General features: G+C 49.4%; 1 protein-coding gene across 1 annotated transcript; it reads right to left on the bottom strand.

The window, feature by feature from the left end:
• Nucleotides 1–27,883, bottom strand: ANGPTL4 (angiopoietin like 4). Its single transcript, XM_080989028.1, has 7 exons — nucleotides 27,314–27,883; nucleotides 23,738–23,848; nucleotides 19,240–19,375; nucleotides 7,530–7,643; nucleotides 5,666–5,764; nucleotides 3,627–3,902; nucleotides 1–2,326 (listed from the first exon to the last, which is right to left on the bottom strand). Exons 1-7 carry the CDS (start codon nucleotides 27,800–27,802, stop codon nucleotides 2,145–2,147), a joined length of 1,407 nt encoding a protein of 468 aa, XP_080845154.1. The 5' UTR covers nucleotides 27,803–27,883; the 3' UTR covers nucleotides 1–2,144.

Raw genomic sequence — 27,883 nt, forward strand, 5'->3', positions numbered from 1 at the left:
ACTGGTTCACAGGTTTTATTAAAAAGACACTTCACTGACCAAAGAGTCACACATTTAAAGTATAAAAAAAGAGAGAAATGAAGAGCAGAAATCAACTCTCCCCCGCCCTCCCCCGTCTTACTGGTGCCTCTTCCAAGGCAACGTTTATAAGTTATAACCACATCACTCACCGACGCTTCGTTTTAAAACCACAATAATAAAAAAGAGAGACCAGGATAAAAGCACTCTTAAAACCAACACGCCGACTAGCACAACTGCTATTATGTACAAGAACAAGCAGCTAAACACTGGAGCAAACTTGAGTCAATATGACTTAAAAAAAACGGACAAGGAAGGAATGGGGAAGGGGCGGTTGGACATGACAGCAACTGGGGAGGCTGGCTGGGCAGAAGTTTGTCCAGTTGTGTGTTCAGACCTTTAAACCTCCCCCTTAAATAAATTCAGACAAGACTCAAATTTTGGTTTGGTTTTTGGTAGAATTTAGGCCACAACTTTATTGATTACAGTAAGTGAGTGGTTGCATAGGCTCTGGTTCGACTATCTCCCTCCCATGCAGGTAGCGCTGACCCAGAGCTCTATCATAGGTCAGCCAAGGGTGAACACCTGGATAAGTGGAAAGCCAGGAACGGGCTAACTCCGCCACCCAAATGTCCCCCTGGACTCAGGCACGGGCACAACCCCTCTCAGGGGTTGACCAAACCATCGAGTCCCTGGTTTCCTTTAACGGAATACCCTTCACATAGGGATGGCGAGAGCGTTCTCCCATCCCTTTCACCTGAACCAGAGCCTATCCGCAACCTTACAAGTTGTGACGATTTGCTACGCGGCAGGGGAAACCCAAATGGCACCAGCCAATCAGCCAAGTGGGGAAAATTCCTGCCGTGTCCCTGTCCCAACGACAGACGACACACGACGGCATAGCAAGGTCAAGCGCAAAGCCCTAAAAGTAGGGAGAGGTGGGCGGATGTTCCGAATGCACACGCCAAAAGAAGAAGCTCTGGGTCACGTGCATGGGCATAAACAGGTCCCCTTGATCCATTTAACCTGCGTCCCATTGGCCTGATAAAACCCTGCAACAAGGGACCTACCAATTGGGTGTTGTGGCTATCCAATCATACCCACCCACAACACAGGGTTTGGTTGCCAGGTCTCACCGCAACACGTGCCCTCTTTAAGGGAGGACCGGATTTTGCAACGGGAGCAACGCCTCCTCCTTGGGCGAGGGAGAGGAGGTGCCGCCCTGCCTTTCTCCCCCAACCAGTGTCCCCCCAATGCCCTTCGCAGCGGCTCCATCCTTCTGAACCCTGTTCCAAGCAGTGAAGGACGGACCCAACCACAAGCTGCCACGAGGGACGCCTGCGGAGGGCGGTCCGATTTTAGGACGCCCCAAGGCTCAATCATGACTACATATTTCATCAGCCAAGGATATGCTGTTTGTACGCACAATCTGGACAATCACCAGCGAGCGTATCCTTGCTTTGTCCTCCCCACTTAAAAAATAAAATACCCAGCCTGTTGCTGAGAGCAGTGCCAGGCCTGGTAACCGTTTAAATTTCCCAGAATGCCCCAGAGAGATGCTACCGCAGGGGGCATTGTGGGAAACTCTCGGCAGCAGAGAGTCCTGCTGGCTACTGCCAGAAGCCCCTCCTTCTGTTTGGGACATTCCACGGGAGACAAAGGCCTTCCTCATTTTGAGGCGTAAGGAAGTGGGTATAAAGACACGTGGACGACAGGACAAATCTCTGCCGGAGCTAGCAAGAACCCCAATTTTATCACACGATGGCACTCAAGAAGACCAGATACCCAAGATTTCATCAACAGCTAACACCAGGCCTCAAAGATGCTGAACTGCCCTTTCTTGCCAACGCCCAACATGCCCATGAAATGAATCCTGATGCCGGTTCCTTTCCCACCCACCCAAGCGGTCCCCTGTGCCGCTCTTCCCAACGCGAAGACGACAGTCGTTGCTTTACACCCCCTCCCACCCCAACACTAAGTCTTGCAAAAGGAAGGCTTTCAACTGGAAGCCAATAGAGACACCCCACAAATCGTCCCGGACAGGAGCGACGGGCTGCAGCTGTATTTTGGCAGAAGGCAGGAATACGAAGGGCCACCCAGACTCTCTCCTGCGACCTCCCGGGCATTTAGGATGGCAGGCCCATCTCCGCAGGCCGGATCTTCATAGTGGTGGACTTCAGAGGGTAATAGCGCCCTCTCCATGTCTTCCAAAAGATGCCTTGCTTTCTCTCGTGCCTCTGGCGTGGGATGGAGCGGAAGTATTTTCCGTTCAGGTTCACGTGGCCACAACTGCTGAACCACCAGCCTCCTTTGGAGCAAAAAGAAACAGAAAGGGCAGGCATCAGCCGAGGGCCTTTCCACAGAACAATGGATTTCATTACTTGGAAAATGCTTCAAAAATGGCAGTTCTTGAGCTCCAATTCTGAGCAGCACTGTGGCAAGGGAGTACGTCCCAATGAACACAGCATGGTTTGCTTGCTTCCATGGCAAACATGCTTAGGTGTATCTGAAGAAGTGTGCATGCACAAAAAAGCTCATACCGATAACAAACTTAGTTGGTCTCTAAGGTGCTACTGGAAGGAATTTTTTTTTATTTTGTTTCAGCTATGCTTAGGTTTGTGTGGCTAAATGAATTTGGTGCTCGGAGTGCGATGGCATGAATCTGATTAGAAGCATAGAATGACGGTAATCAAAATTTGCATGTATATTTAAATCTGTATGTATACATTTTTTTGGAAAATATTTAAATTAAATTAAATAAAGGAAACAATCAAGAGTCCTTTTTGTTGGGGATAATTCAAGAGGGAAATTCCCAGGTGTCAAAAAGGACTATTTATGTATGTTGCGGGTGGCGCTGTGGCTTAAACCTCAGAGCCTAGGACTTGCTGATCAGAAGGTCGGCAGTTCGAATTAGGTCCAGTCGTGGGCGACTCTGGGGTTACGGCACTCATCTTGCTTTACTGGCCGAGGGAACCGGCGTACAGCTTCCGGGTCATGTGGCCAGCAGGACTAAGCCGCTTCTGGCAAACCAGAGCAGCTCACAGAAACGCCATTTACCTTCCCGCCAGAGCGGTACCTATTTATCTACTTGCACTTTGTGACGTGCTTTCGAACTGCTAGGTTGGCAGGAGCAGGGACTGAGCAACGGGAGCTCACCCCGTCGCGGGGATTTGAACCGAATGGTTTAGTTCATTTTAAATATGCAGGGATGTATGGTATGCAAAATGAACCACAGAAAGATAAAACCTTTAAATAAAATAAAATAAAGGATACAATCAAGAGTCCTTTTAGTTGGGGATAGTGAAGACGGAAATTCCCAGGTGTCAAAAAGGGTTATGGAAAGAGAAGAAGGGAAGTCTTTGATATTTTAAGGCAGGCATAGGCAAACTCGGCCCTCCAGATGTTTTGGGACTACAATTCCCATCATCCCTGACCACTGGTCCTGTTAGCAAAGGATAATGGGAGTTGTAGTCCCAAAACATCTGGAGGGCCGAGTTTGCCTATGCCTGTTTTAAGGTGGTTTAAATGGATGTTTTAAAATGCTAAAAAGAAAATTGAATAAAGATTATAGAAAAGGGAAAAAAATAAAAATTAAAATCAGGACTGACCTGAGAGGTGTTTGGCGCAGTTGGCATCCCCCTTGAGGTCATGGTCCTGATCTCGTGTGGAAAAGGGCAGCTGTGGGAAGTCGCCCATGGCGTTCTCCAGCTGCCCGAGAATAGGGCCCAGGAGACTGAGTGTATAAGCCGTGTCCTCTCCGCCCAGGCTGAAAAGGAACTGGATCCTCTCCGAGCTGCCCTCCCAGTCCTGAAGTTCGATCGAGAGGTGGAACCGCCCGTCTTTCGTGATCTGGTGAACCTTTTCCAAGCCCAGCCAAAAGTCGCCTGAAAGAGAACGGCCAAAGAAACAAACAAACGGAAAAAAAATAAATATCCTGTCAGGGCCCACCAGCAGAAGATATCAATCAATCAATCAATCAATCAATCAATCAATCAATCAATCAATCTATCTATCTTCATTCCGGTCCAGAGATCCAACAAGTCATTACAAAGCAATACACAATTCATACAGCCTACCTCCAGGTTAAACAAGCATTTTGTTCAGAATATAGGGATCATTGGTTCTTGCAACCACCGATAAAAACTTCACCACTGCTAATGTTCTAGCGTTTGTCCGGTCTTCCAATAGGAACCTGACATAGCGAGCCTCTGATTTTCCCGGGAAAGGTACCAGCGAGGGTAATATCAGTTCAGCCCTGGCTTGCTCATATTTTGCACAGTGCAGCAAAATATGTTTTATGGAATCGATGTCTTGAGCACACGAGCAAAGTCTGTCCTGGTAGGGAACTCCTCTCAACCTGCCAGCCAACACTGCAGAAGGAAAGACGTTTAGTCTGGCTTTGGTGAAAAGCCTTCGATAGTTTGGTACTGTCAGGTTTTTAATGTAAGGTGTTAACTTAAAGACATGCCCATATCGTACTCCTACTGCCAGCGGACTACAGACTGCGTGTGATCAAGATCGTACTTCACTGTGTGCATTATCCCATAATCTTTGCTTTAACGTCTTTAGGGCGCCTTCATAGCCCAGGTAATACAGTTGGGGGGGGGGGTGACAGACCAATAGAGGTGGCTTTTCTAGCCATGGTTTTCTGCCATTTGCTGACAAACTCCTCATTGGTCAGGTGTTGGTAGAAACCCTTCCCTAAATCAAACACTGAAATCCTGATGTGCAGAAGATATAGCCGTACCTTGAAAGTCAAACGGAATCCGTTCCGGAAGTCCGTCCAACTTCCAAAATGTTTGGAAACCAAGGCGCGGCTTCCTATTGGCTGCAGGAAGCTCCTGCAGCCAATCGGAAGCCGCGCTGGATGTTCGGGTTCCAAAGAACGTTCACAGACCGGAACAATCACTTCCGGGTTTGCGGCGTTCAGGAGCCAAAACGTCCGAGTTCCGGGGTGTTTGGGATCCAAGGTACGACTCTACACAGGAGACAGGTCTCGACCTCTAGGAGCTTACAATGTCACTTCAGATTATGGGTTCGGAGAAAAGCAAATTAGCCATTAGAGAGCGGGATCTGAGACAAGGGCGACCCAGCACCATTCAGGGATGAGACTCCCTGGCCCCAATTTTTCAGCCTAGCCTACCTCACAGGGCTGTTGTGTGACACTTATGGCACTCAGTGATAACATGTGTCGAAGTTAACGAGAGACCTATCCACTCACAGCTGACAAAAAAGCATCGCTCATATACTCTGTAAAGAATGAAAGTTTTACTGTTTCTCTCACCCACCCCTTCTTCTCTATTTTCCTTCCTCCTCATGAGGAACATGTCTCACACTGATAATAATAATAATATTTATACCCCACCCACCCATCTGGGACGCGGGTGGGCTGTGGGTTAAACTACAGAGCCTAGGACTTGCCGATCAGAAGGTCGATAGTTTGAATCCCCGTGACGGGGTGAGCTCCCGTTGCTCGGTCCCTGCTCCTGCCAACCTAGCAGTTCGAAAGCACATCAAAGTGCAAGTAGATCAGTAGGTACCTTCTGATCGGCAAGTCCTAGGCCCTATATCCTACACATGAGCAGGTAGCAATTTTAAAAAATTAAAAAATAATAAAAGGGGGTGGGAGCAAGCAGCAGAAACCTACCGCTCATATTCCCAAATCCATTTCTATAGGGTTCCCACAGCTGGTCAAAATCAACAGAACCATCCAGTCGCCTCTGAATCACCGTCCAGCCTCCACCATCTGCAAAATAAAAAGGAGGGGAAATTTCAATCAGCCTGCAGACATCTGGCTTTTGCCCCCAGCCCCCCTCACCCCACCAAAACACCCACACCCACTGGTGTGTTGCTTTGATCTGTAAGCTTTTTCATATGATTTTTGTGTGTGCAACATGTTTTAGTACCTTGAACACACACACACAGTGAACTAGGACTGGGGAGAAAGACAGCCACTGTAGCTGCAAAAACGTTTCGCCTCCCAGTTTGAGAAATGCAGGGAAACGAAGTCACGGCCCTCGCAACCCAACCAAACCTCTACCTTTACCCTTCCAGATCAATCTGTGATCTCCAGGATCAGATGATACCAGAACCCAAAGACATCTGACCAGCAAACCGGCAGGAATGGGCCACAGAATCATAAAATAGTAGAGTTGGAAGTCGAACTCTCTGCAATGCAGGAATCTTTCATCCAACGTGCGACTCAAACCACAAGCATGAGATGAAGAGTCTCACATTCCACCAACTGACCTATCCCAGGATTTTGATTTCTCAACTTCAGTTTCTCATTTTCCAGAATAGTTGGATTTTGGGGCACTCCCATCACATGTGGAGGTATGTGCCTGTGGAGGTGCACCCTCTCCAGCATTTTGGTGAGGTTCCTGGGCGTATTAGCGCTAGTTTTCTTGGTGTTAGGTACCACCTGTAGGTGAGTTTCAGAGTGAAGTTTATCATTTTCCCAATGTGAAATTTGCTCCTTCAGTTTTGCAATTTCTTTCTTTCTTTCTTTTTAAGTTGTGAAAATTCATTGGCACCTGAGTGCAATTTTCCCCCAATACGGCCAGGGGTCAGCAAACTTTTTCAGCAGGGAGCCAGTCCACTGTCCCTCAGACTTTGTGGGGGGCCAGACTATATTTTTTTGGGGGGAATGAACGAATTCCTATGCCCCACAAATAACCCAGAGATGCATTTTAAATCAAAGCGCACATTCTACTCATGTAAAAACACGCCGATTCCCGGACCGTCCACGGGCCGGATTTAGAAGGCGATTGGGCTGGATCCGGCCCCTGGGCCTTAGTTTGCCTACTCATGTACAGACATTTGTATGCAACTTTGCTTGATAAATGCATATTTTTTTGCAGGACAATTTTCCTAATGTGACACAGTGTGTGTGTGTGTGTGTGTGTGTGTGTGTGTGTTATTTTCACTCCCATATGCACTCCCATGCACACGTCTACTGAAGCACGTTAATTTTTGGACGCAATACTTGGCTGGAGAATCGCATTAGAAAACTCAGAACAGGGCAGGTTTTCAGAGGGCTGTGTTACGGTTCGCAGGCTGTTTTGTCAAGTGAGAACCAGGTTAAAAAGGTAAAGGGACCCCTGACCACTAGGTCCAGTCATGACCGACTCTGGGGTTGCGCGCTCATCTAGCTCTATAGGCCGAGGGACCTGGCGTACAGCTTCCGGGTCATGTGGCCGGCATGACTAAGTTGCTTCTGGCGAACCAGAGCAGTGCACGGAAACGCCGTTTACCTTCCCGCCGGAGTGGTACCTATTTATCTACTTGCACTTTTGACGTGCTTTCGAACTGCTAGGTTTGCAGGAGCAGGGACTGAGCAACGGGAGCTCACCCCGTCATGAGGATTCGAACCACCAACCTTCTGATCGGCAAGTCCTAGGCTCTGTGGTTTAACCCACAGCGCCACCCGCATCCCAGAACCAGGTTAAGAAAACCTTAAATGCAAACTGTATCAAATTTCTCTCCCGCTTCTATAAACCTCGCATATTTACCTGAAGTCATGTCACAGAAGACTTCAAAAACCTGGGAGCCAGGGGGCTGGATCTGGAAAACACCGCTGGTTTGTTCCCCTTCCAGAAACAGCTGGTGGCAGCTTGCTGGGAACTCTGCAGATTGAAGAAGCAAAAGCCATTTTAGCATCCTAGAACAAGCATTGATTTGATCGGCCTTATTAAAGTTTTGCCGTGAATACTGATTATTAACACCGAGACCACATAACACCGGTCCTGAAAGACCTACATTGGCTCCCAGTACGTTTCCGGGCACAATTCAAAGTGTTGGTGCTGACCTTGAAAGCCTTAAACGGCCTCGGCCCTGTATCCCTGAAGGAGCATCTCCACCCCCATTGTCCAGCCCGGACACCAGGGTACAGCTCTGAGGGCCTTCTGGCGGTTCCCTCACTGCAAGAAGCGAGGTTACAGGGAACCAGGCAGAGGGCCTTCTCGGTGGTGGCACCCGCCCTGTGGATGTCAAGGAAATAAACAACTATCTGACTTTTAGAAGACATCTGAAGGCAGCCCTGTTTAGGGAAACTTTTAATATTTGATGAATTATTATATTTTGCTGGAAGCCGCCCAGAGCGGCTGGGGAAACCCAGCCAGATAGGCGAGGTAGAAATAATAAAATATTATTATTATTTTATTAATTAATTAACTGTACAGCTATTTTCTTCCTCCTGCTTTGACCATGTTATTTTGAGGAAGTTTGTGTGTTTACTGAAAATAATCTACGGGCTTTATCCAATATTAGTCAACGCTGAAATTCACAGACACGACTTGCTTGGGGGGCGCAGAGTGGCTGAGCCAACCCAGTCAGATGGGGGTGTGTGTTTACAATTGAATTAATTAATTACTATTCCCAGCAACTTCAGTGGCTCTGCTCCACAGTTGACGTAGCTGCAGACAGCCCACCATACACAATACTATTATTTAATAAAAGTCAAGAATAATTTCCAGGATGATTTGCACAGTTGTATTTATGGAACATTGCACAAAACACTGCTTGGTGGTCTTGCAGCTTTTGTTAACTAAATACAGACTTAAAAGGCAACAAAATAACAAGCCAACGTCAAACTACAGGACTGAAAACAATGGTTTCAGATCATTAGCTTGCACAACATTTTTACTGTGTCCTACTCAGAGGTAAGCCCTATTGAATCCAACAGCACCCTCTTTTTTCTTCTTCCGCATTTCTGTTTTAAAACTATCTATAATGTGGTTTTCGGAAAAACCCCGAAGATCATGGCCACTGGTCCCATCACCTCCTGGCAAATAGAAGGGGAAGAAATGGAGGCAGTGAGAGATTTTACTTTCTTGGGCTCCATGATCACTGCAGATAGTGACAGCAGTCACGAAATTAAAAGACGCCTGCTTCTTGGGAGAAAAGCTATGACAAACCTAGACAGCATCTTAAAAAGCAGAGACATCACCTTGCCAACAAAGGTCCGTATAGTTAAAGCTCTGGTTTTCCCGGTAGTGATGTATGGAAGTGAGAGCTGGACCATAAAGAAGGCTGATCGCCGAAGAATGGATGCTTTTGAATTCTGGTGCTGGAGGAGACTCTTGAGAGTCCCATGGACTGCAAGAAGATCAAACCTCTCCATTCTGAAGGAAATCAGCCCTGAGTGCTCACTGGAAGGACAGATCGTGAAGCTGAGGCTCCAAGACTTTGGCCACCTCATGAGAAGAGAAGACTCCCTGGAAAAGACCCTGATGTTGGGAAGGATGGAGGGCACAAGGAGAAGGGGACGACAGAGGACGAGATGGTGGGACAGTGTTCTCGAAGCTACCAGCATGAGTTTGACCAAACTGCGGGAGGCAGTGGAAGACAGGAGTGCCTGGCGTGCTCTAGTCCAGGGGGTCACGAAGAGTCAGACACGACTAAACGACTAAACAACAACAATAATGTGGTTTTGCCGTCTCTCGCATTCCTGCGTTACTGTGTTTTATAGATTGCAAAATGCGAAGCTCCTCAATAAATAAAGCCCTAACTGCTGGCCGTGTTGAGGGTCACAGATGTTCGCCATGCTTGCAGGCAAAAAGGTCCACTGGTAGACTATTAACTTGAAGATGAATCCAATGTTTAAAAAGGGGGAGGAAAGAGGAATCAAGAGCAGGCAGCAACCGCAACAGGACCCTGCGGGATGCGGCCACCACGTGAACACGGAACGCCACTAGGACTTTGCCCAAGCTACCCTCAGCCAAATGTCAGCCTGACATTAACAACTGCAGGGCCGAAGTTGCAGACAGCAGCTGGCAGGCAGCAAAAGCGTGGAGGGGGAACTGTGTTGCCAAAGCTTATCCCTCCCAAGAGAAGCCACAGCTGAAGCCTGCCAGAAACTACTCCCCATGCAGCTTGGAATTCTGTTACTTCTGATCCCAGATGTGCTACGCTTGCAGCTACATAGTAAAGGGGAGAGAAACACTCTGCACATGCTCAGGCGCGGCCATGATGTCATGTCACAAGGCTCAGGTCTTACTGCCGTGATTATTTAAAAGGAGCCCTGACCATTAGGTCCAGTCGTGGCCGACTCTGGGGTTGCAGCGCTCATCTCGCTTTACTGGCCGAGGGAGCCGGCGTACAGCTTCCGGGTCACGTGGCCAGCAGGACTAAGCGCTTCTGGCGAACCAGAGCAGCGCACGGAAACGCCGTTTACCTTCCCGCCAGAGCGGTACCTATTTATCTACTTGCACTTGGACGTGCTTTCGAACTGCTAGGTTGGCAGGAGCAGGGACCGAGCAACAGGAGCTCACCCCGTCATGGGCATTCGAACCGCCGACTTTCTGATCGGCAAGCCCTAGGCTCTGTGGTTTAACCCACAGCGCCACCCATGTCCCCGTCGCGTCCCTTCTTCGGGGTCTCTTCCAACTCTAAAATTCTAAGATTCCTTCTCTCTGCACCACCCCTGAGCAGCGCTGAACGCTGAGCCCCTGGCAGGTGGCTGGACTCTGCCCAGAACTGGGTACCATCTGCCAGCGAGTCAGGGTTTCGACAGCCCCGTGTCAAAAGTCCAGTTGGGAGAGGCATCCGGCAAGCGAGGAGGCGAAGGGCAAAGATGTGGCAGGGCGCGAGGGGACTTTGCTCTGGCTAAAAACAGCTGCGGGGGGGGGGAGGACGTCCCTCCCCGCTCTCCCAAAGACAAAGGAAGCCTCTGTCCCGGCAAAAGGCGCTGCATCTTCTGGGCTCAGCAGGCTCCCCCTGGGACCCTCTCCTGCCTTGGATAAATTTAGCTGGGATTCTCAAAACAGATGCCAGCAGCAGGAGATCAGGAAGAGGGCGGGATCCCAGGTTGGAGAGGGAGTTCCTGCGAGTAAACATGAACTTTCCCCCAGTTTCTCAGCGGGGAGTGAGGCGCGCATTAATGCACGGCCGGGCAAGATGCTTGCATCACACGGTCAGGCGGAGACCTTAGCCGTACCACGTAGGATATTGGAAACGGCTTCTCCGTCCTGCAGAGAAAGGCCGTGGGGTGGAATCACGGGGTGCAGGAAGGAGAGAAGGGGCAAGCCTTCAAAAAAGACGCCCCATTCAGCGGCAGAGGCTTTGAGGAGCCCACCCTGAACAAAATCACGTCGCTAGTTCTCAATAAACGAACCAGACGCCCGCAGCTTTGCCATTTGGCTTTTACAGTTGTTGTTTTTTATATGAAAGTGGGGGAAATACAGACGAATACATTATGGCAAAAACACGTCCAGAAAGCTGCAGAACAGCCCCTTTCCCCTCCCATCCCATAGAACAGCGTATTTCCACGTTGTCTCCTTTGTGCAAACTTGCAAACATGAGTTAGATCAGGGGTCAGCAAACGTTTTCAGCAGGGGGCCAGTCCACTGTCCCTCAGACCTTGTGGGGGGCTGGACTATATTTGGGTGGGGGGGGGAAATGAACCAATTTCTATGCCCCACAAATAACCCACAGATGCATTTTAAATAAAAGCACACATTCTACTCATGTAAAAACACACTGATTCCCGGACCATCCGCGGGCTGGATTTAGAAGGCGATTGGGCCAGATCCGGCCCCCAGGCCTTGGTTTAGGGCAAGCACCCCCAACATTTGGTCCTCCAGATGTTTTGGACTACAATTCCCAGCATCCCTGACCACTGGTCCTGTTAGCTAGGGATCATGGGAGTTGTAGGCCAAAACATCTGGAGGGCCGCAGGTTGGGGGTGCCTGGTTTAGGGCTTTAAAGGTCAGCACCGACACTTTGATTTGTGCTCGGAAACGTCCTGGGAGCCAATGTGGGTCTTTCAGGCCTGGTGTTATGTGGTCTCGGCAGCCGCTCCCAGTCCCCAGTCTAGCTGCCGCATTCTGGATTAATTGTAGTTTCTGGGTCACCCTCAGAGGGAGCCCCACATAGAGCGCACTGCAGTAGTCCAAGCGTGGAAAGGTGACGGCACGGCTAAGCCTCGTGCGATGCTGCACGTTTCCAGCAGAGGCAAGATGCGAAGGAGCAATTTCCCGAGCGTCCCACCACATTCCCGTGAGTCACGGCTAGCATTGAGTCACAGGCTCTCTGGGTAGCGGGCAGGCGTGGTTTTTTTTGCAGGCTGACCGCAGCACATTCCAGGAAAAAGCCTCTGACACAAAGCCATCTCTCTCGCAGCCGCAGATATTAGATCAGCATGTGCAGAGGGGGTGCGGGAGCGAGAGCTAAGTAGGGGAAAGGGCATCTCAGCCTGGGAACTGCCGGAAAAAGACTGCAGCCCTCAAGGAAAGGCTTTCAACTTTCACCCATTTCCCCCCACCTCCCTCCCCCCCAGCTCAGGACACAACATCGCACATGGCCGTAATAAGCTGGTCTTTCCGCTCCTTGCAAATGCCCCCAACAGACATCATAACAGCTGCCATCGCAGCCTTTCTCCTGCGCTCCCCCAGGAGAATCGCCCTGGAGCGTGGAGGAAAATTCAACAGGTGCATCTTTGAGACAGAAGACACACCAGGCAAGATATGCCAGGGTGTGGGGAGACCCCCTCTGGGGCATATGCCCTCTGCTGAAGCCCTTGTAGCTCAGTTTTTATTAGCATGGACTGTCTCGCCAGAGTGGTGCAAGCTCTGGTTGTCTCCCGCTTGGACTACTGCAATGCGTTCTCCATGGGGCTCTCTTTGAAGGCAACCCGGAAACTACAACTAACCCAGCCCTATGTTCTCACGGAAAATCTGGGGTTGGCTTTTGCAGCCAAAATCCCCCATCAAGGGATTCGGTGTCCCCCTAAGTCCGTGATCGGTCAGAGAAGAATGGATGGGGGCAGGATTCAGCGAAAGCAAAGCGGATCTTTATTTTTCTGTTGTGACGGGGCTCCTCTTCACCTTGGCAAGGAGGCAAGGACCCAGAACAAAAGCGTGCAAGGAATTTTAAAGGCTTTAGAAATTGCCCCACCCAAAATTATCACACAAATGTCACAGAATGAGGCGGGTCCACAACAGAAATTTGAGAGTGTGGCTTCTCTGTCAAGATACCTGATAATGTTTGCTGTTCCCCCCACCTTGGCCAGATTAGGCCTTTCTTTTGAAATTGCAAATACCTAGTTCCCAGAACCATTGTCCCAGACCTCCCCTATTCATAGGCAAGAGATGCTCATTTCACTGGATTTGTAAGTGATAAGCACTATTGGGAAAGGCGTCCCCACCCCCAAGATATTCCCTTTTACAGTAGAGGAACTATTTAGAGGATGGGTAGGCAAACTAAGGCCCGGGCGCCGGATCCGGCCCAATCGCCTTCTAAATCCAGCCCACGGATGGTCCAGGAATCAGCGTGTTTTTACATGAGTAGAATGTGTGCTTTTATTTAAAATGCATCTCTGGGTTATTTGTGGGGCATAGGAATTCGTTGATTTTTTTCCTTCAAAATATAGTCCTGCCCCCCCCCCACAAGGTCTGAGGGACAGTGGACCGGCCCCCTGTTGAAAAAGTTTGCTGACACCTGATTTAGAGTCTTTCGGGAGAGCCAAGGTGGCCTGGGGATTGTTCTGCATCCTCTGTTTTTCTCAGGGAATGCTTCCTAATTTTGAAGGGGTGAAGGACTTGCTTTCTGTGGAATGGGCGCCCCTTAACGTTTCTGGTAACAATTGACTATGGGGCTGATCATCTGAGCTGGATGGACCAGTGCTAGGACCCTGGCTAAGGCAGCTCCCTCTGTTCCTAGCAGAAGATGGAAATGGGAGATTAAGTCTGGGGACACTGGACTGTGGCAGCACAGAACTGCTCCAGCAGCAATGAGGCAAGCCCAGCCTTGCTCAGCCACTGAGGTTTCCACCGCCCTGGTGCAGCCAAATTATTTTGGAATCCCAGCACCACAGGGGGAGCGCTGCCTTTCCCCTAGTTGGAGGGATGCCAGCCTAAGTGTGCGCCACGGTATTCTCTCCCCCCCCCCCCACTTCCTGCCCCGGTCTCTCTCTCCCCGTCTCTCTTTCTTCCTCAATTAACCTCTTCGCTCCTGGGAATGCCTTGCGAAGATTTCACCTCTCGCACACTTGGCTGAGAGCCAGAGCGAGCGAGCGAGCGAGAGACAGGCCTGGTTGGGAGCCGAACGAGGCCGGCTCGAATCTCCCAGCTCAAATTCCCCATAGCGGGTGTCGCGATGGCTCCAACACAGCCGCGACCCACGTAGAGTGCCGTGTCGAAGCAGAGAGAGGCACGTCGGAACAGGGAACCGCTGGCACCTCCAGTGTCCGGGGCTACAAAAGCCCTGTTGTCCAACGCAGTGGTTCTCAACCTGTGGGTCCCCAGATGTCGTTGGACTACAACTCCCATCATCCCTGAGCTCTGGCCTTGCGAGCTAGGGGTGATGGGAGTTGTAGTCCAACAACATCTGGGGACCCACAGGTCGAGAAAGGCTGGGACTCCAACGGCTTGGGGCCGATGGGAACTGGGAGCCCAGTAATATCCCAGTGGCCACAAGCTCCCCGTCCCTGATTTCCCCACTGCATGCGAGAGACAGTGGGGCAGTTCTATTGAGAAGAGGCATTCCTTCTTCAGAGTAGGGGAGCTGCATCTTCTTAGATCAGGGATGGAGTCATAGACTTGTAGCGCTGGAAGGGACCCTGAAGGTCATCCATTCCAACCCCCCTTGCCCCGACTATAAAATTGGAGAAATAGAGAGAGATATAGCCGCACCGGCAGCATATCTCTTCCTTCTCGTATCCAAAAATGCAAGAAGGGCTTTTACACTGGCCAGAAGCTGGGCTCTGTCCTCGCCGGTCCTAGAAGGATTCTTTTAAAAAGTCCCATATGCTCAGAGCCTTTGCGCCTCTTCATTGGGGGAGATTGGAAGCCCAGAGCACTTGTTCTTTAGATGTCCCTTTTATGAAGAGGCACGTAGCGAGACCATTGAGGTGAGGCTCACTGACCTCCCGGAAAAGCAAAAATTTGACCTTTTCCTGTTAGGCAAAGATCATAAGACGACCCGGATAGTCACTAGATTCTGTGTAGGCGCAGACCATCCCCCGACTCAAACTAGTTCGTTAAGAAAATCCCCAAACTCAGTTCCATGGGTAACGCTGGGTCATCTCCCTGCAGTAGTTTATCTTCAAGTTTTAAGTGTCTATTCGCTCATCGCATTTATAAATTTTAAATTTACAGTGGTACCTCGCAAGACGAATGCCTCGCAAGACAAAAAACTCGCTAGACGAAAGGGTTTTTTGTTTTTTGAGCTGCTTCGCAAGACGATTTTCCCTATGGGCTTGCTTCGCAAGACGGAAACGTCTTGCAAGTTTGTTTCCTTTTTCTTAACACCGTTAATACAGTTGCGACTTGACTTCGAGGAGCAACTCATAGAACGCGGTGTGGTAGCCTTTTTTGAGGTTTTTAAAGACTTTGGTGATTTTTGAAGCTTTTCCAAAACTTTCCCGACACCATGCTTCGCAAGACAAAAAAATCGCAAGACGACAAAACTCGCGGAACGAATTAATTTTGTCTTGCGAGGCACCACTGTATTGTTGTACGTTGTTTTAATTGTTTGTTTTCCTTCTGTGACTCTCTCCGACCGTAATAAATTATCTGTCTCTTCCAACCCCCTGCAATTCAGGAATCCTGCCTACAGCTATCCCTGGGTGGGCTTGAACCACCAACCTAAAGCATCCAGGACACATGGCCATCCAACTTCTGCTTAAAAAGGGGGATGGGAAAGGCCTGTATCCTTACAGATGTTGCATCAATGGTAAATGAACCTACCCAGACTCTGCGTTCATCATCTGAGGCCCTCCTTCGTGTGCCTCCTCTGTGAGATGGTCCAGAGGGAGGCAACGCAAGAACAGGGCCTTTTCTGCAGTGGCTCCCAGTTTGTGGAAAGCTCTCCCCAGGGAAGTTTGCCTGGCGCCTTCATTATACACCATTAGGCACCATTCAAAAAGGTTCCTCTATAACCAGGCTGATTGACACCCAACGCCCTTTTAAAATGTGAGGATATTGGGTTACTCTCGTTTTTATTTGGATAACGTATTTTGTGTTTTTATCTTGTGATTTTACGCCGTGACCGCCCCGAGACGGCTTGGAGCAAGTTTCTGTAATGTGTATAGCACAACGTTTTCGCAAGGCTGGTATTAATTAAGCTACAGTGGTGTGTTATCCAATTTCCACAGAACCCAAAAGCCACTTCAGAATTGCTGCTCAAGATGTACTGTATTTTTCCATCTATAAGATTTAAGAAAATGGGGGGAAGATGTATCCGTGTATAAGACACCTGCTAATTTTTGACATTACAGTGGTGCCCCGCCTTACAGACGAATGCCTCGCAAGACGGAAAACCCGCTAGACGAAAGGGTTTTCCGTTTTGGAGGTGCTTCGCAGAACGAATTTCCTATGTGCTTGCTTCGCAAGACGAAAATGTCTTGCGAGTTCCTGCGGGGTTTTTTTCCTTCCCCCCCCTTTTTCCCAAGCCGCTAAACCGCTTATCAGCTGATCGGCTAAGCCGCTTAACAGCTGATCGCTAAGCCGCTTATCAGCTGATCGTTAAGCCGCTTAACAGCTGATCGCTAAGCCGCTTATCAGCTGATCCGCTAAGCCCGCTAAGCCGCTAATACTGTAGCGCTAATCCGCTAAACCGCTAATGGGCTTGCTTCGCAAGACGAAAAAACCCGCAAGACAAAGAGACTTGCGGAACGGATTCTTTTCGTCTTGCGAGGCACCACTGTATTTTTTAGTGGGGGAAACCTAGTCTTATACACGTAAAAATACGGTATTTGCGAAGAGGCGCTGCAGAGATTTGTTCGACTTAGAAAAGCACTACTGTAATTGTCCACACACAGCCACAGAGAATGAAAGCACTCTTGCTTGTGCTTAGTACCAATATTCTGACCTGGTATAAGGCAGTTTTCTACATCTTGGTTGGAAAAAAGCGCCTGATTTGGGATCTTTAAAGAGTTTTGCCTTCAGATCTGCAGGGCCATGTTTTAACTTGCAAGACACCACACATTCACGTCTCCAGATGGCCGAATTCCTCAGCTGCTGTGACAAGACAATGGGCTACAGTCTGGTTCGGGGCTATGGCACATCTTTTCTTTTTATTATTATTTTTTTACTAAAGATTTCTTGTTTTACAGAAGTAAGTGTAATGTCTCTCGTATTTTTCCCATGTAACATTTTTACAAATCCGTTTCATTTGTTGAGACATTAGGGGGAGAGGAAAAAAAAGGGGTGGAGGAAGGGAAGATGGGTGGGGGTGGGGGTGGGGTCGGGTGGCGATGTTTCTATTTTGCTTAATGTATGTAGGGTTTGGTATCAGGGTTGCTCATGCTGTTCATTTGTGTTTCTTTGGTGGTGAGAGAGGTTGGGGTTGGCCTAGGGTGTGGCTGTTCACTTGTGATTGGCTGTGGTGATCTTTGTTTTTGTGCGTGAGTGAGGTGGGTGGGTGTTTTGGATCAGGTTAGCCATATTGATTTGTATGCTATCGGTGGATTATTGTCATTGTCTTGTTGGGCTGTGTATGTGATAAAGGGGAGCCATACGGGGGTGAAGGCATCTTCTTCTGTTTGTCCCCGTTTCAGTTTATTGGTTAATTTTTCTAGTGAGGCTGTTTCCCATACGATTTGGTACCATTGGACCATGCTTACTCCTGACAGGTCTCTCCAGTGTCTGGTTATGGTGTTTCTGGCTGCTGAAAGTAGGTGGGTTATGAGTTCTTTGTGGTGTAAATGGGCATCGTTGTCTTGGAAGATATTTAGTAGGGCCAATTCTGGGGTGATGTCTAAAATTTGCTTAGTTATTTTACATATTTCTCGTGTGGCTGTTGTCCAGAATAGTTGGATTTTGGAGCACTCCCACCACATGTGGAGGTATGTGCCTGTGGAGGTGCACCCTCTCCAGCATTTTGGTGAGGTTCCTGGGCATATTAGCACTAGTTTTCTTGGTGTTAGGTACCACCTGTAGGTGAGTTTCAGAGTGAGTTCTTTTCTTTTCGTTGATATGGCTTTAAAGGGGGGTAAGACGCCTGCTTCTTGGGAGAAAAGCAATGACAAACCTAGACAGCATCTTAAAAAGCAGAGACATCACCTTGCCAACAAAGGTCCGTATAGTAAAAGCTATGGTTTTCCCAGTAGTGATGTATGGAAGTAAGGGCTGCACCATAAAGAAGGCTGATCGCCGAAGAATGGATGCTTTTGAATTCTGGTGCTGGAGGAGACTCTTGAGAGTCCCATGGACTGCAAGAAGATCAAACCTCTCCATTCGGAAGGAAATCAGCCCTGAGTGCTCACTGGAAGGACAGATCCTGAAGCTGAGGCTCCAAGACTTTGGCCACCTCATGAGAAGAGAAGACTCCCTGGAAAAGACCCTGATGTTGGGAAAGATGGAGGGCACAAGGAGAAGGGGACGACAGAGGACGAGATGGTGGGACAGTGTTCTCGAAGCTACCAGCATGAGTTTGACCAAACTGCGGGAGGCAGTGGAAGACAGGAGTGCCTGGCGTGCTCTGGTCCAGGGGGTCACGAAGAGGCGGACACGACTAAACGACTAAACAACAACAACAACAGGGCTATGGCACATCTTGAACTAGGGGCTAATCACCACCAGGCCCAACTCTTGCCCCAGGCTCCCCCCCCACCCCACCCCCCTGTCGACAACAAGCCCCAATTTCTGTTTGCATCTTAAAAATGAACAAAACTACCCTTCCTGGGGTCTAGCCCAGAGCCCTGCTTCCCAAAGTGGTTGAGCTTCCATGCCACGTGGCAGCTGGTATTTCCAAGGTAGACTGCCTCCAGATATGGAAGTTCAATCTTGCTGTCATGGCTGGATTTGAAGGCAGATTATTTCCCCTCTAGGAACCCGGCCCCAGCCCTTAGCTCAGCACTGCAGAATCTGCTCTGGCTAGCCGGACGAGAAGCTAGGGCTCAGAAAGACCCCCGTTTGTAACCTTGATCAGCGTCCAGTGTTTCCCAAACAAGGCCCTCCAGCTGTTTTCAGACTACATTTCCCATCATCCCTGACCGCTGGTCCTGCGAGCTGGGGATGATGGGAGTTGTAGTCCCAAAAACAGCTGGAGACCCGAGTTTGAGAAATGCTGATTTAGACAACACTAGAGAGACTTAGCATGAAGCAGTTCCCCACGTTCAATGATTTTCAATGGGTCTACTCGGGAGCAGCAGAACTGAGCTGCGGCAGCAGCAGCCCCCTCTGCCTCCAAAAGATTCCGCTTCTAAGCAAATATTTAAGTAAAGGGATTCTGCCCCACCCCCCGCCATCAGCTATGTGTGGGGCAAGGTGTGGGACTCACTGGTCATCGCCGGGGACTTTGGCTGGGGACTTTGGCTGTGGTTGCCAGATCGGTCCACACTTCGCTGGACGCTCGCCTTCCATTTCGGACCCTGCGTTTCGTTCTCTCGGACGTGCAAAGGAATCAGCATGTTGACCTGTGGGTTGGGAGAGGGCGGAAGGAGAGAAAAGAGAGAATGAGAGGGAAATATAATTTACCTTCCAGGGCGCAAGTGGAAAGTGAAGAAGCCTTTTCTTTTGGGAAATTATGGGGACAGAACTACCTAAATTGTGTACAAATTTATTCATGTTTGCTACTACAGTGGCAAGAATGCTACTTGCCCCAAAAGTAGAAAGAACCAGAAGTCCCAGCAAAGGAAGAACGCATACAAAAACTTATGAAATATGCAGAAACGGCGAAACTTACCAGAAGTAAGAAAATAACAAACTTTTTATAAAAGAATGGAAATGGGTTCATTGAATATTTACAGATCAATTGTAAACAGATAAGAACATAAGCAGGATTAATGTAATAACCTGCAGTTTTATAAGAGATTTAGAGCAGATAAATAAATGAGAAAGTTAAATGAACGTGGATATGCAGAAGGTATAAAAAATAAATTTAAGGAACTGCAGAAAGAGGGGGAAGGACGCCAAAATTTGGAAATGTTAAATTTATTGTAAAACTAATGAAATGTAAGAGTTTGAAAAGTATAAAGAATAAGAAAGAAAGAAAGAAAAGAAAAGAAAAGAAAAGAAAAGAAAAGAAAAGAAAGTGCAGAAGCAGGGAGGTAGAAACTGCGTCCTTATATCAAGAGAGCTTTTGGTGATGGGACTGGCAAGTTATCTGCCAGACACAGTGCCAGATTTACGTACAAGCTAAACAAGCTACAGCTTAGGGCCCCACTCTCTTGGGGCCCCCCAAAAAATATAAAGGGGAAAAAACTGCATGCACATTTCCAATACATAACATAAAAAACAAATAAGATAAAACCTACATACAGCAACAGTGTTTTGTGTTGTGTAGGCTCCTAGGATGTAAATCATGGGCTCCGCCTGCTAGCCTGCTCCCTAAAATATCACTGGTTTGCTCATTTCTATATATAGGGTGCCTACATTCTGCATGGACTGATTGCATGACAACATGGGCAAATGGCTTGAGATACCTATTAGGTCCATAAATGACCATCTAGCATATATTCAACACAAAAAAAACAGCAACAATTTGTTGTTGACAAAGGACAGCTGGACATAGAAAGGGCCCCATTACCTTCAGGAGCTTAGGGCCTCATCGAACCTGAATACAGCCCTGGCCAGACAGTGCTAGAAACATCGAAGCATTTTCTAAACCGGTTGCACCGAGGCAGCTGGACCTGTGCGGAAGCAGGATTCGAACCCGCAGCTACCCCAATATGGAGTCTGGCCTCTCCAGGACTAGACTTGCACTTGCCAGCTCTCCTGGAAAACCATCAGGAACACTTACGTAACTGAGCTGTGTTTTGCAACTGCCGAAGAACAAAACATCTTGCAGATCAGGTTTGTAAGTTGTTTTTGCAAAGGAAAACGGAATGCTTAGGGTCCAATTTGTATGGGATTCCCCCCCCCCCCCCGGACCCTACACCAAAGACAATTCTGTGTTGAGAAAAGCAGGCTCAAAAGAGCCCTGTCTCGCGCCTTGACATGTGGTTGGGGACGGAGGGTGGAAACTTTCCCTCTACAATTCCCATGTCCCTTTGCATAGATCTTGGAGCTTCAGAAACACAGTTGCAATGAACTTTCTTTCCTTCAGGTTGAGGGCTGGATTTAGGTTTTAGTTTGCCTATACCTGAGAGCGGGTGGCGCTGTGGGTTAAACCAAAGAGCCTAGGGCTTGCCGATCAGAAGGTCGGCGGTTCGAATCCCCGCAATGACGGGGTGAGCTCCCGTTCCTCGGTCCCTGCTCCTGCCAACCTAGCAGTTCGAAAGCATGTCAAAGTGCAAGTAGATAAATAGGTACCGCTCCGGCGGGAAGGTAAACGGCATTTCCATGCGCTGCTCTGGTTCGCCAGAAGTGGCTTAGTCCTGCTGGCCACATGACCCGGAAGCTATACGCCGGCTCCCTTGGCCAGTAAAGCGAGATGAGTGCCGCAACCCCAGAGTCGGCCACGACTGGACCTAATGGTCAGGGGTCCCTTTACCTTTAAGGGGAGACAGTGGAGAAAGAGGAGGGAAACTGAGGCATGGGTAAGCCTGGGAGGAATATGCGGCTTAGTCCTGCTGGCCACATGACCCGGAAGCTGTACGCCGGCTCCCTTGGCCAATAAAGCGAGATGAGCGCCGCAACCCCAGAGTCGGCCACGACTGGACCTAATGGTCAGGGGTCCCTTTACATTTATGCCTGACATAAACTACTGGAGGAAAGCTTTTCTGATTTGGGGACCCCGTGGCGGAGCTTTTCCATCACACAGGAACAGATCCTCTATGCTCCAAATAAATAAACCATCTCACACGTGTTTTTCTTGAACTGCGTCCAACCTAAGAGGAGCCTTGTGCAACACAATTGAAAGAGCAACAACTAAGAAATACTCTCACCCATTAGACACTTTTTTGTGCGTGGCCCAGCATGACCAATTTGAACAGACCTACACATTGCTTCCTATGCAATCCACCTACCAGATGTGGGGGCCTCCCTCGTCCTGAATGGGGTAACTGTGCCCCTGAAGGACCAGTTGCACAGCCTGGGAGTCATTTTGGACTCACCGCTGTCCATGGAGGCGCAGGTCAATTCTGTGTCCTGGGCGGCTGTCTACCAGCTCCATCTGGTATGCAGGATGAGACCGTCCCTGCCCTCAGACTGTCTCACCAGAGTGGTGCATGCTCTAGTTATCTCCCGCTTGAACTACTGCAATGCGCTCTCCGTGGGGCTACCTTTGAAGGTGACCCAGAAACTACAACTAATCCAGAATGTGGCTGCCAGACTGGGGGCTGGGAGCGGCCGCCGAGACCATATAACACCAGTCCTAAAAGAACTACATTGGTTCCCAGTATGTTTCCAAGCGCCATTCAAAGTGTTGGTGCTGACCTTGAAAGCCCTAAACAGCCTCAGCTCTGTATACCTGAAGGAGCATCTTTACCCCTGACATCGGGGTCCAGCTCCGAGGGCCTTCTGGCAGTTCCCTCACTGCAAGAAGCAGGAACCAGGCAGAGGGCCTTCTCAGTAGTGGCCCCCGCCCTGTGGAACACCCTTCCATCAGATGTCAAGGAGATAAGTAACTATAAAACCTTTAGAGGACATCTGAAGCCAACCCTGTATAGGGAAGTCTTTAATGTTTCATGCTTTATTGTGCTTTTTTGTTTGTTGGAAGCTGCCCAGAGTGGCTGGGGCACAAATAATAAAATTATTAGTAGTAGTATCTATAATCACTACATGGATGATCCTAGACTAACTGGGAAGAAGCAGTTTAGCAGATTAGTCTGAATTATGTTGGTATCAAGAACCATCCTTTTATCCTAAACCTTTCCCATAGTTGATAATGCCATTATCACAGCACTTAAATGTGCAAAGAGTACTGTTAAGCATTAGAAAAGTGCCTCGCTCAGGTATGCCTGACAATGCACTTTTCTGGACTGCCAGTTTGAAAAGCTTTTGTTTATTTGCCCAGATATTTTAGATTAGCTGGTTGCATTACTTTATTCCTCTTAAATTTATCATGCCTTATGCTATAATGAGAGATTATAGCAGTGAGAGATTTTACTTTCTTGGGCTCCATGATCACTGCAGATGGTGACAGCAGCCACGAAATTAAAAGACGCCTGCTTCTTGGGAGAAAAGCAATGACAAACCTAGACAGCATCTTAAAAAGCAGAGACATCACCTTGCCAACAAAGGTCCGTATAGTTAAAGCTCTGGTTTTCCCATTAGTGATGTATGGAAGTGAGAGCTGGACCATAAAGAAGGCTGGTCGCCGAAGAATGGATGCTTTTGAATTCTGGTGCTGGAGGAGACTCTTGAGAGTCCCATGGACTGCAAGAAGATCAAACCTCTCCATTCTGAAGGAAATCAGCCCTGAGTGCTCACTGGAAGGACAGATCCTGAAGCTGAGGCTCCAAGACTTTGGCCACCTCATGAGAAGAGAAGACTCCCTGGAAAAGACCCTGATGTTGGGAAAGATGGAGGGCGCAAGGAGAAGGGGACAACAGAGGACGAGATGGTGGGACAGTGTTCTCGAAGCTACAACATGAGCCTGACCAAACTGCGGGAGGCAGTGGAAGACAGGAGTGCCTGGCGTGCTCTGGTCCAGGGGGTCACGAAGAGGCGGACACGACTAAACGAGTAAACAACAACAACAACATGCTATAATGTTCATTTAAAAATATACATACATTCTGCTGTGGAATCCAGCAGAATTATCTGTGGAGATAAAGAGCGGTTTATATTTCCCCACCCTCCCCTCCCAAAAAATGAATTCAGTCTGCAGGAAAGTGCTTTTAGGCATGTGCAAAGTGTGTCTCTGAACCAGAATTTCAAACTGTAGGTCATACCTTGCTCTGGAGACTTTTGATCTGCAGGTTCTGTTTGTCCATTCTGTACTGCTGTTGCTTAATCTTATGAAACAGCTCCTCAATCTTCAGGTTCTGACGACTCATCAAATTCTGAAATTTGGAAACAAAGGTACACATTCAGCAGATTGGCCCTAGCCGTCAGGCGCTGTCCATTCAGAGGCCAAGAAGGGAATAGGAAAATGAACAATCTAGCGTTAAGAATGACCCCCTCCCTGCCTGTTCATGGCTTTAAATGAGCTGGATCGGGGGGGGCGGCGGCTGCAGACTCAATATGGGGCAGAGTCCTTCATCTATGGGGCAGCTCTGTAAATTAAGCAGGTAGATAAATACAGTACAGTGGTACCTCGGGTTAAGAACTTAATTCGTTCTGGAGGTCCGTTCTTAACCTGGAACTGTTCTTAACCCGAAGCACCACTTTTTTTGGGGGGGGGAATGAATGAATTCCCATGCCCCACAAATATTCCAGAGATGCCTTTTAAATACAGTGGCACCACTTTAGCCAATGGGGCCTCCCGCTGCCGCCGCGCCGCCAGAGCACGATTTTTTTTCTTATCCTGAAGCAAAGTTCTTAACCCGAGGTACTATTTCTGGGTTAGTGGAGTCTGTAACCTGAAGCGTATGTAACCCAAGGTACCACTGTATTGTTGTTGTTGTTGTTGCTGTTGTTAATTTCTTTTCTATACTTTTATATTTTAAAGAAAAACCCCTCAAAGTGGTTTAGGTAAAGGTAAAGAAACCCATTAGCTAAAGTGGTGCTTCAGGTTGAGAACAGTTTCAGGTTAAGAACGGACCTCCGGAACGAATTAAGTTCTTAACCCGAGGTACCACTGTATTAAACTCCATGGGGGGGGGGGAAGAATGGCGCCTAGACATACGGTTGCGGCGACCACAACCCATGTTTAAGATAGATATATCTAGATATATACACATGTGACTTTCTAGCACTGCCCTGCACTCCTATCAGCCTCAGTCAACATGGCCAATGGTCAAGGATGACAGTGGAAGCCCAGGAATGTCCCACACCTCTGCGTTTGACACACTGCAGTTTCGAAATCGGCAGCTGCTTCGCTCTCACAACCACCTTGCAAAGCGGGTCACTCGCAATCGCTGGCGGAGAGCTTGTCTCGCAGAAGTGCCTGGAACCAATGAAAGCTCTGAAGCCTCCCTTCCCCAAGCAAATTAAGGCTCCACACTTGAAATGTCACTTTGGGCTTTGTTTGCAGAACAACGGGGAGCACCCGGTTTCTCTGGGAATTCTTGCGAAGGCAGGAGAAGCCCATCCTCTCAAGGCCAATCAATATTTAGTGCTCGTATCAATAGGGCATTGTGAACAAAAGCAAGGCAACCAGCATTGAAATAAACCTTGGAACCTCCTGTGGTTACTCTTAGCTTGCTCAACTTAATAAACCACCTTTGCAAATGGCCAGCGTTTGGCTCGCGAGCCACACTCGGATTTTCTTTGTTGCAATTGCAAACGGAGCAACTTGATAAGGGCTGTAGATTCATATTCCTTGGATAACAAGTAAATTACTACGTGTTTTATAAATTATTGAAGTGGAGCCTAACGATGTGTGATTGCAACAACGGCATATTCCTCCCAGGCTTACCCGTGCCTCAGTTTCCCTCCTCTTTCTCCATTGTCTCCCCTTAAAGGTAAAGGGACCCCTGACCATTAGGTCCAGTTGTGACCGACTCTGGGGTTGCGGCGCTCATCTCGCTTAACTGGCGGAGGGAGCCGACGTACAGCTTCCGGGTCATGTGGCCAGCATGACAAAGCCGCTTCTGGCGAACCAGAGCAGCGCATGGAAATGCCGTTTACCTTCCCACCGGAGCGGTACCTATTTATCTACTTGCACTTTGAGGTGCTTTCGAACTGCTAGGTTTGGCAGGAGCAGGGACCGAGCAACGGGAGCTCACCCCATCATTGCGGGGATTCGAACCGCCGACCTTCTGATCGGCAAGTCCTAGGCTCTGTGGTTTAACCCACAGCGCCACCCGCGTCCCTTTGTCTCCCCTTAGCCACATATTAAGATCTTAAGGTTCCCGGGTCTCTCTGACGATTGCATATAGTTTTCTCTGTCTCCCTCTGTCAAGTTTTTGTTCTTCCTCGATCAAGCTTTATATTGCATGCTGCTGGGAAGAGAGATCTATCGTGCACTCACTAATGCACTGATTGATTGATTAATAAGCAATACTAATCCAAATGATGCTAATAGAGAAAACCCAGCATAGGTAAAAAATCATTATGAACGGGAAACTTTCTTAAGGGAGAGAAAACCCAGAGGATAGATAGCACCCTTCTTTCGCAACAGACTCTCAGCTCTCCAGCCTCTTGCCAGTTCCCTAAAGCGGTAGTTTTCAGCCAGTATGTCATAACACCCTGGGGTGCCTTAAATGATGGTCTAGGGTGCTGTGGGCAACACTGGCCTCCATCCCTCTTTCTTTCCTTCACTCCCTCCACTGATGCCCTCTCATGTCTCTGCCTCCCCAAGACTTGCACAGCTGTGTGTTGCAGCAGCCCTGGCTACAAGCTCCGCAGGCAAATGGTGCCTCCGGGGCAGGCCAGGGGGTGCTTCCCAGGCCCCTGTGGGGCAGTGTGAGGAAGAACCTCTCTTTGGGGCAGGGGGGGGGGCAGCTCAGAGACCGGGGAGGCAGCAGCAGCAGCTGACCAGAGGACTCCCAAGGAGAAGGGAGAGGAGAGGAGGCTGGAGGAACACATCACAACTTAGGAGGGTGTTCGAAAAAGGGTGAGAAGCTGCCAGCTCTGCAGGCAAGGGGGGGGGGCACATAACTGGGCTCCTGAGCCCCACAGGGGTGCCGCAGAAAGAAAGCAGTTGGCCAAGGGAGCCACGGACTCAGAAAGGTTGAAAACCTCTGCCCTAAGGAAATACTGTCCTATCTCAAGCTTTGCTAACCTGGTGCCCTCCGGGCTATTGTATCTGGTGCCCACACAGCCGCCCAACAAAACTGTTGTGCAAAGAGGCACTTATGCCAATTTATGGGGCACCCCAGTTCTCTCTCTGCATGACCCATTCATTTTATTAATCAAACGGTTTACATTTCACAGCCCTTCGCACCACTTAGAAAAAGTCTCAACAATCGATTCGTACTGTACCCGAAAGGTGTCAAGGAAACATTGGAGGCTAGATAAAGCTCATAAAATTTGAAAGCCAAGACCAAAAGCGGGGTTTACCTCTCCTCCCCACTCAATCTCTATTTCCTAGAGGGCAGCTACCTCCATCCTTCAGGGGGGCGACCCCAGGTAACTTTTTGACAGTGTTTTTTTACTGGCGGTACTCAAAGGAACCTTTTAATTGAGAAGAAAGGCACTGGTTAAAAGTGTGGCGGTTACTGCAAGAACTTCACGGGTGAGTTTCAGCACCTTCCTTTCCAGAAGAAAAGGACTGTGAACAGGTAAGGGCTTTTATTTCTATAGCTCCCAGGTAAAGGGCACCTCTGAGCGTGTGCAGAGTGCTTTTGCTCCAGCCCCTTTCGGGTTCAGAATGCCTCTTCCCTCAGCTCCCTTTCCCTCTGGGGCAGAACCCCGGGACTCACCTGCAAGGCGCCCAGCTCTGCAGCTTGTCCGCTCCCTCGAGGGCTCCCGCTGGCGTTCTCGGCGCCCACCTGGCGCAGCAACTGCCCGTCGAGGCGCCCCAGGCGCTCCCGCACCGCCTCCTCGTGCGCCGCCAGGTCGCCGGCCAGCGCGCCGAGCCGGCTGGAGAGGTCGTCGAGGCGCCCGTCGAGGAGGCGCTGCGCTCGCCCCAGATGCTGCCGCTGCTCGTCGGCGGAGCGCTCGAGGCTGCCGAGCGAGGCGTTGTGCGCGCTCAGGCGGCCGCCCATCTCGCGCAGCTGCCCGCGGGTGCGCTCGACGTGCTCCCGCAAGCCGTGGCCCAGCTGCAGGAGCCCGTGCGCCAAGACGTTCACCTCGTCCCAGGAGGCTGCCTTGAAGGCGCGCTCCTTGCTAGTAGAACCGGCAGGAGGAGGAGGAGCGGCGGTGGCCAGCAGCCCCGCCGCGCTCAGCACCAGCAGCGCCCACGAACGCATCGCCCCAGCAGACAATGAACTTGGTCAGAGCGCAGCGCCCAACAGTCGCCACCTCGCCAAGAGCGCACGGTTTGGAGAGGC

The sequence above is a fragment of the Podarcis pityusensis genome (genome assembly GCF_964106645.2).
Source record: "Podarcis pityusensis genome assembly, chromosome: 18".
In the NCBI taxonomy this organism is placed as follows: domain Eukaryota; kingdom Metazoa; phylum Chordata; class Lepidosauria; order Squamata; family Lacertidae; genus Podarcis; species Podarcis pityusensis.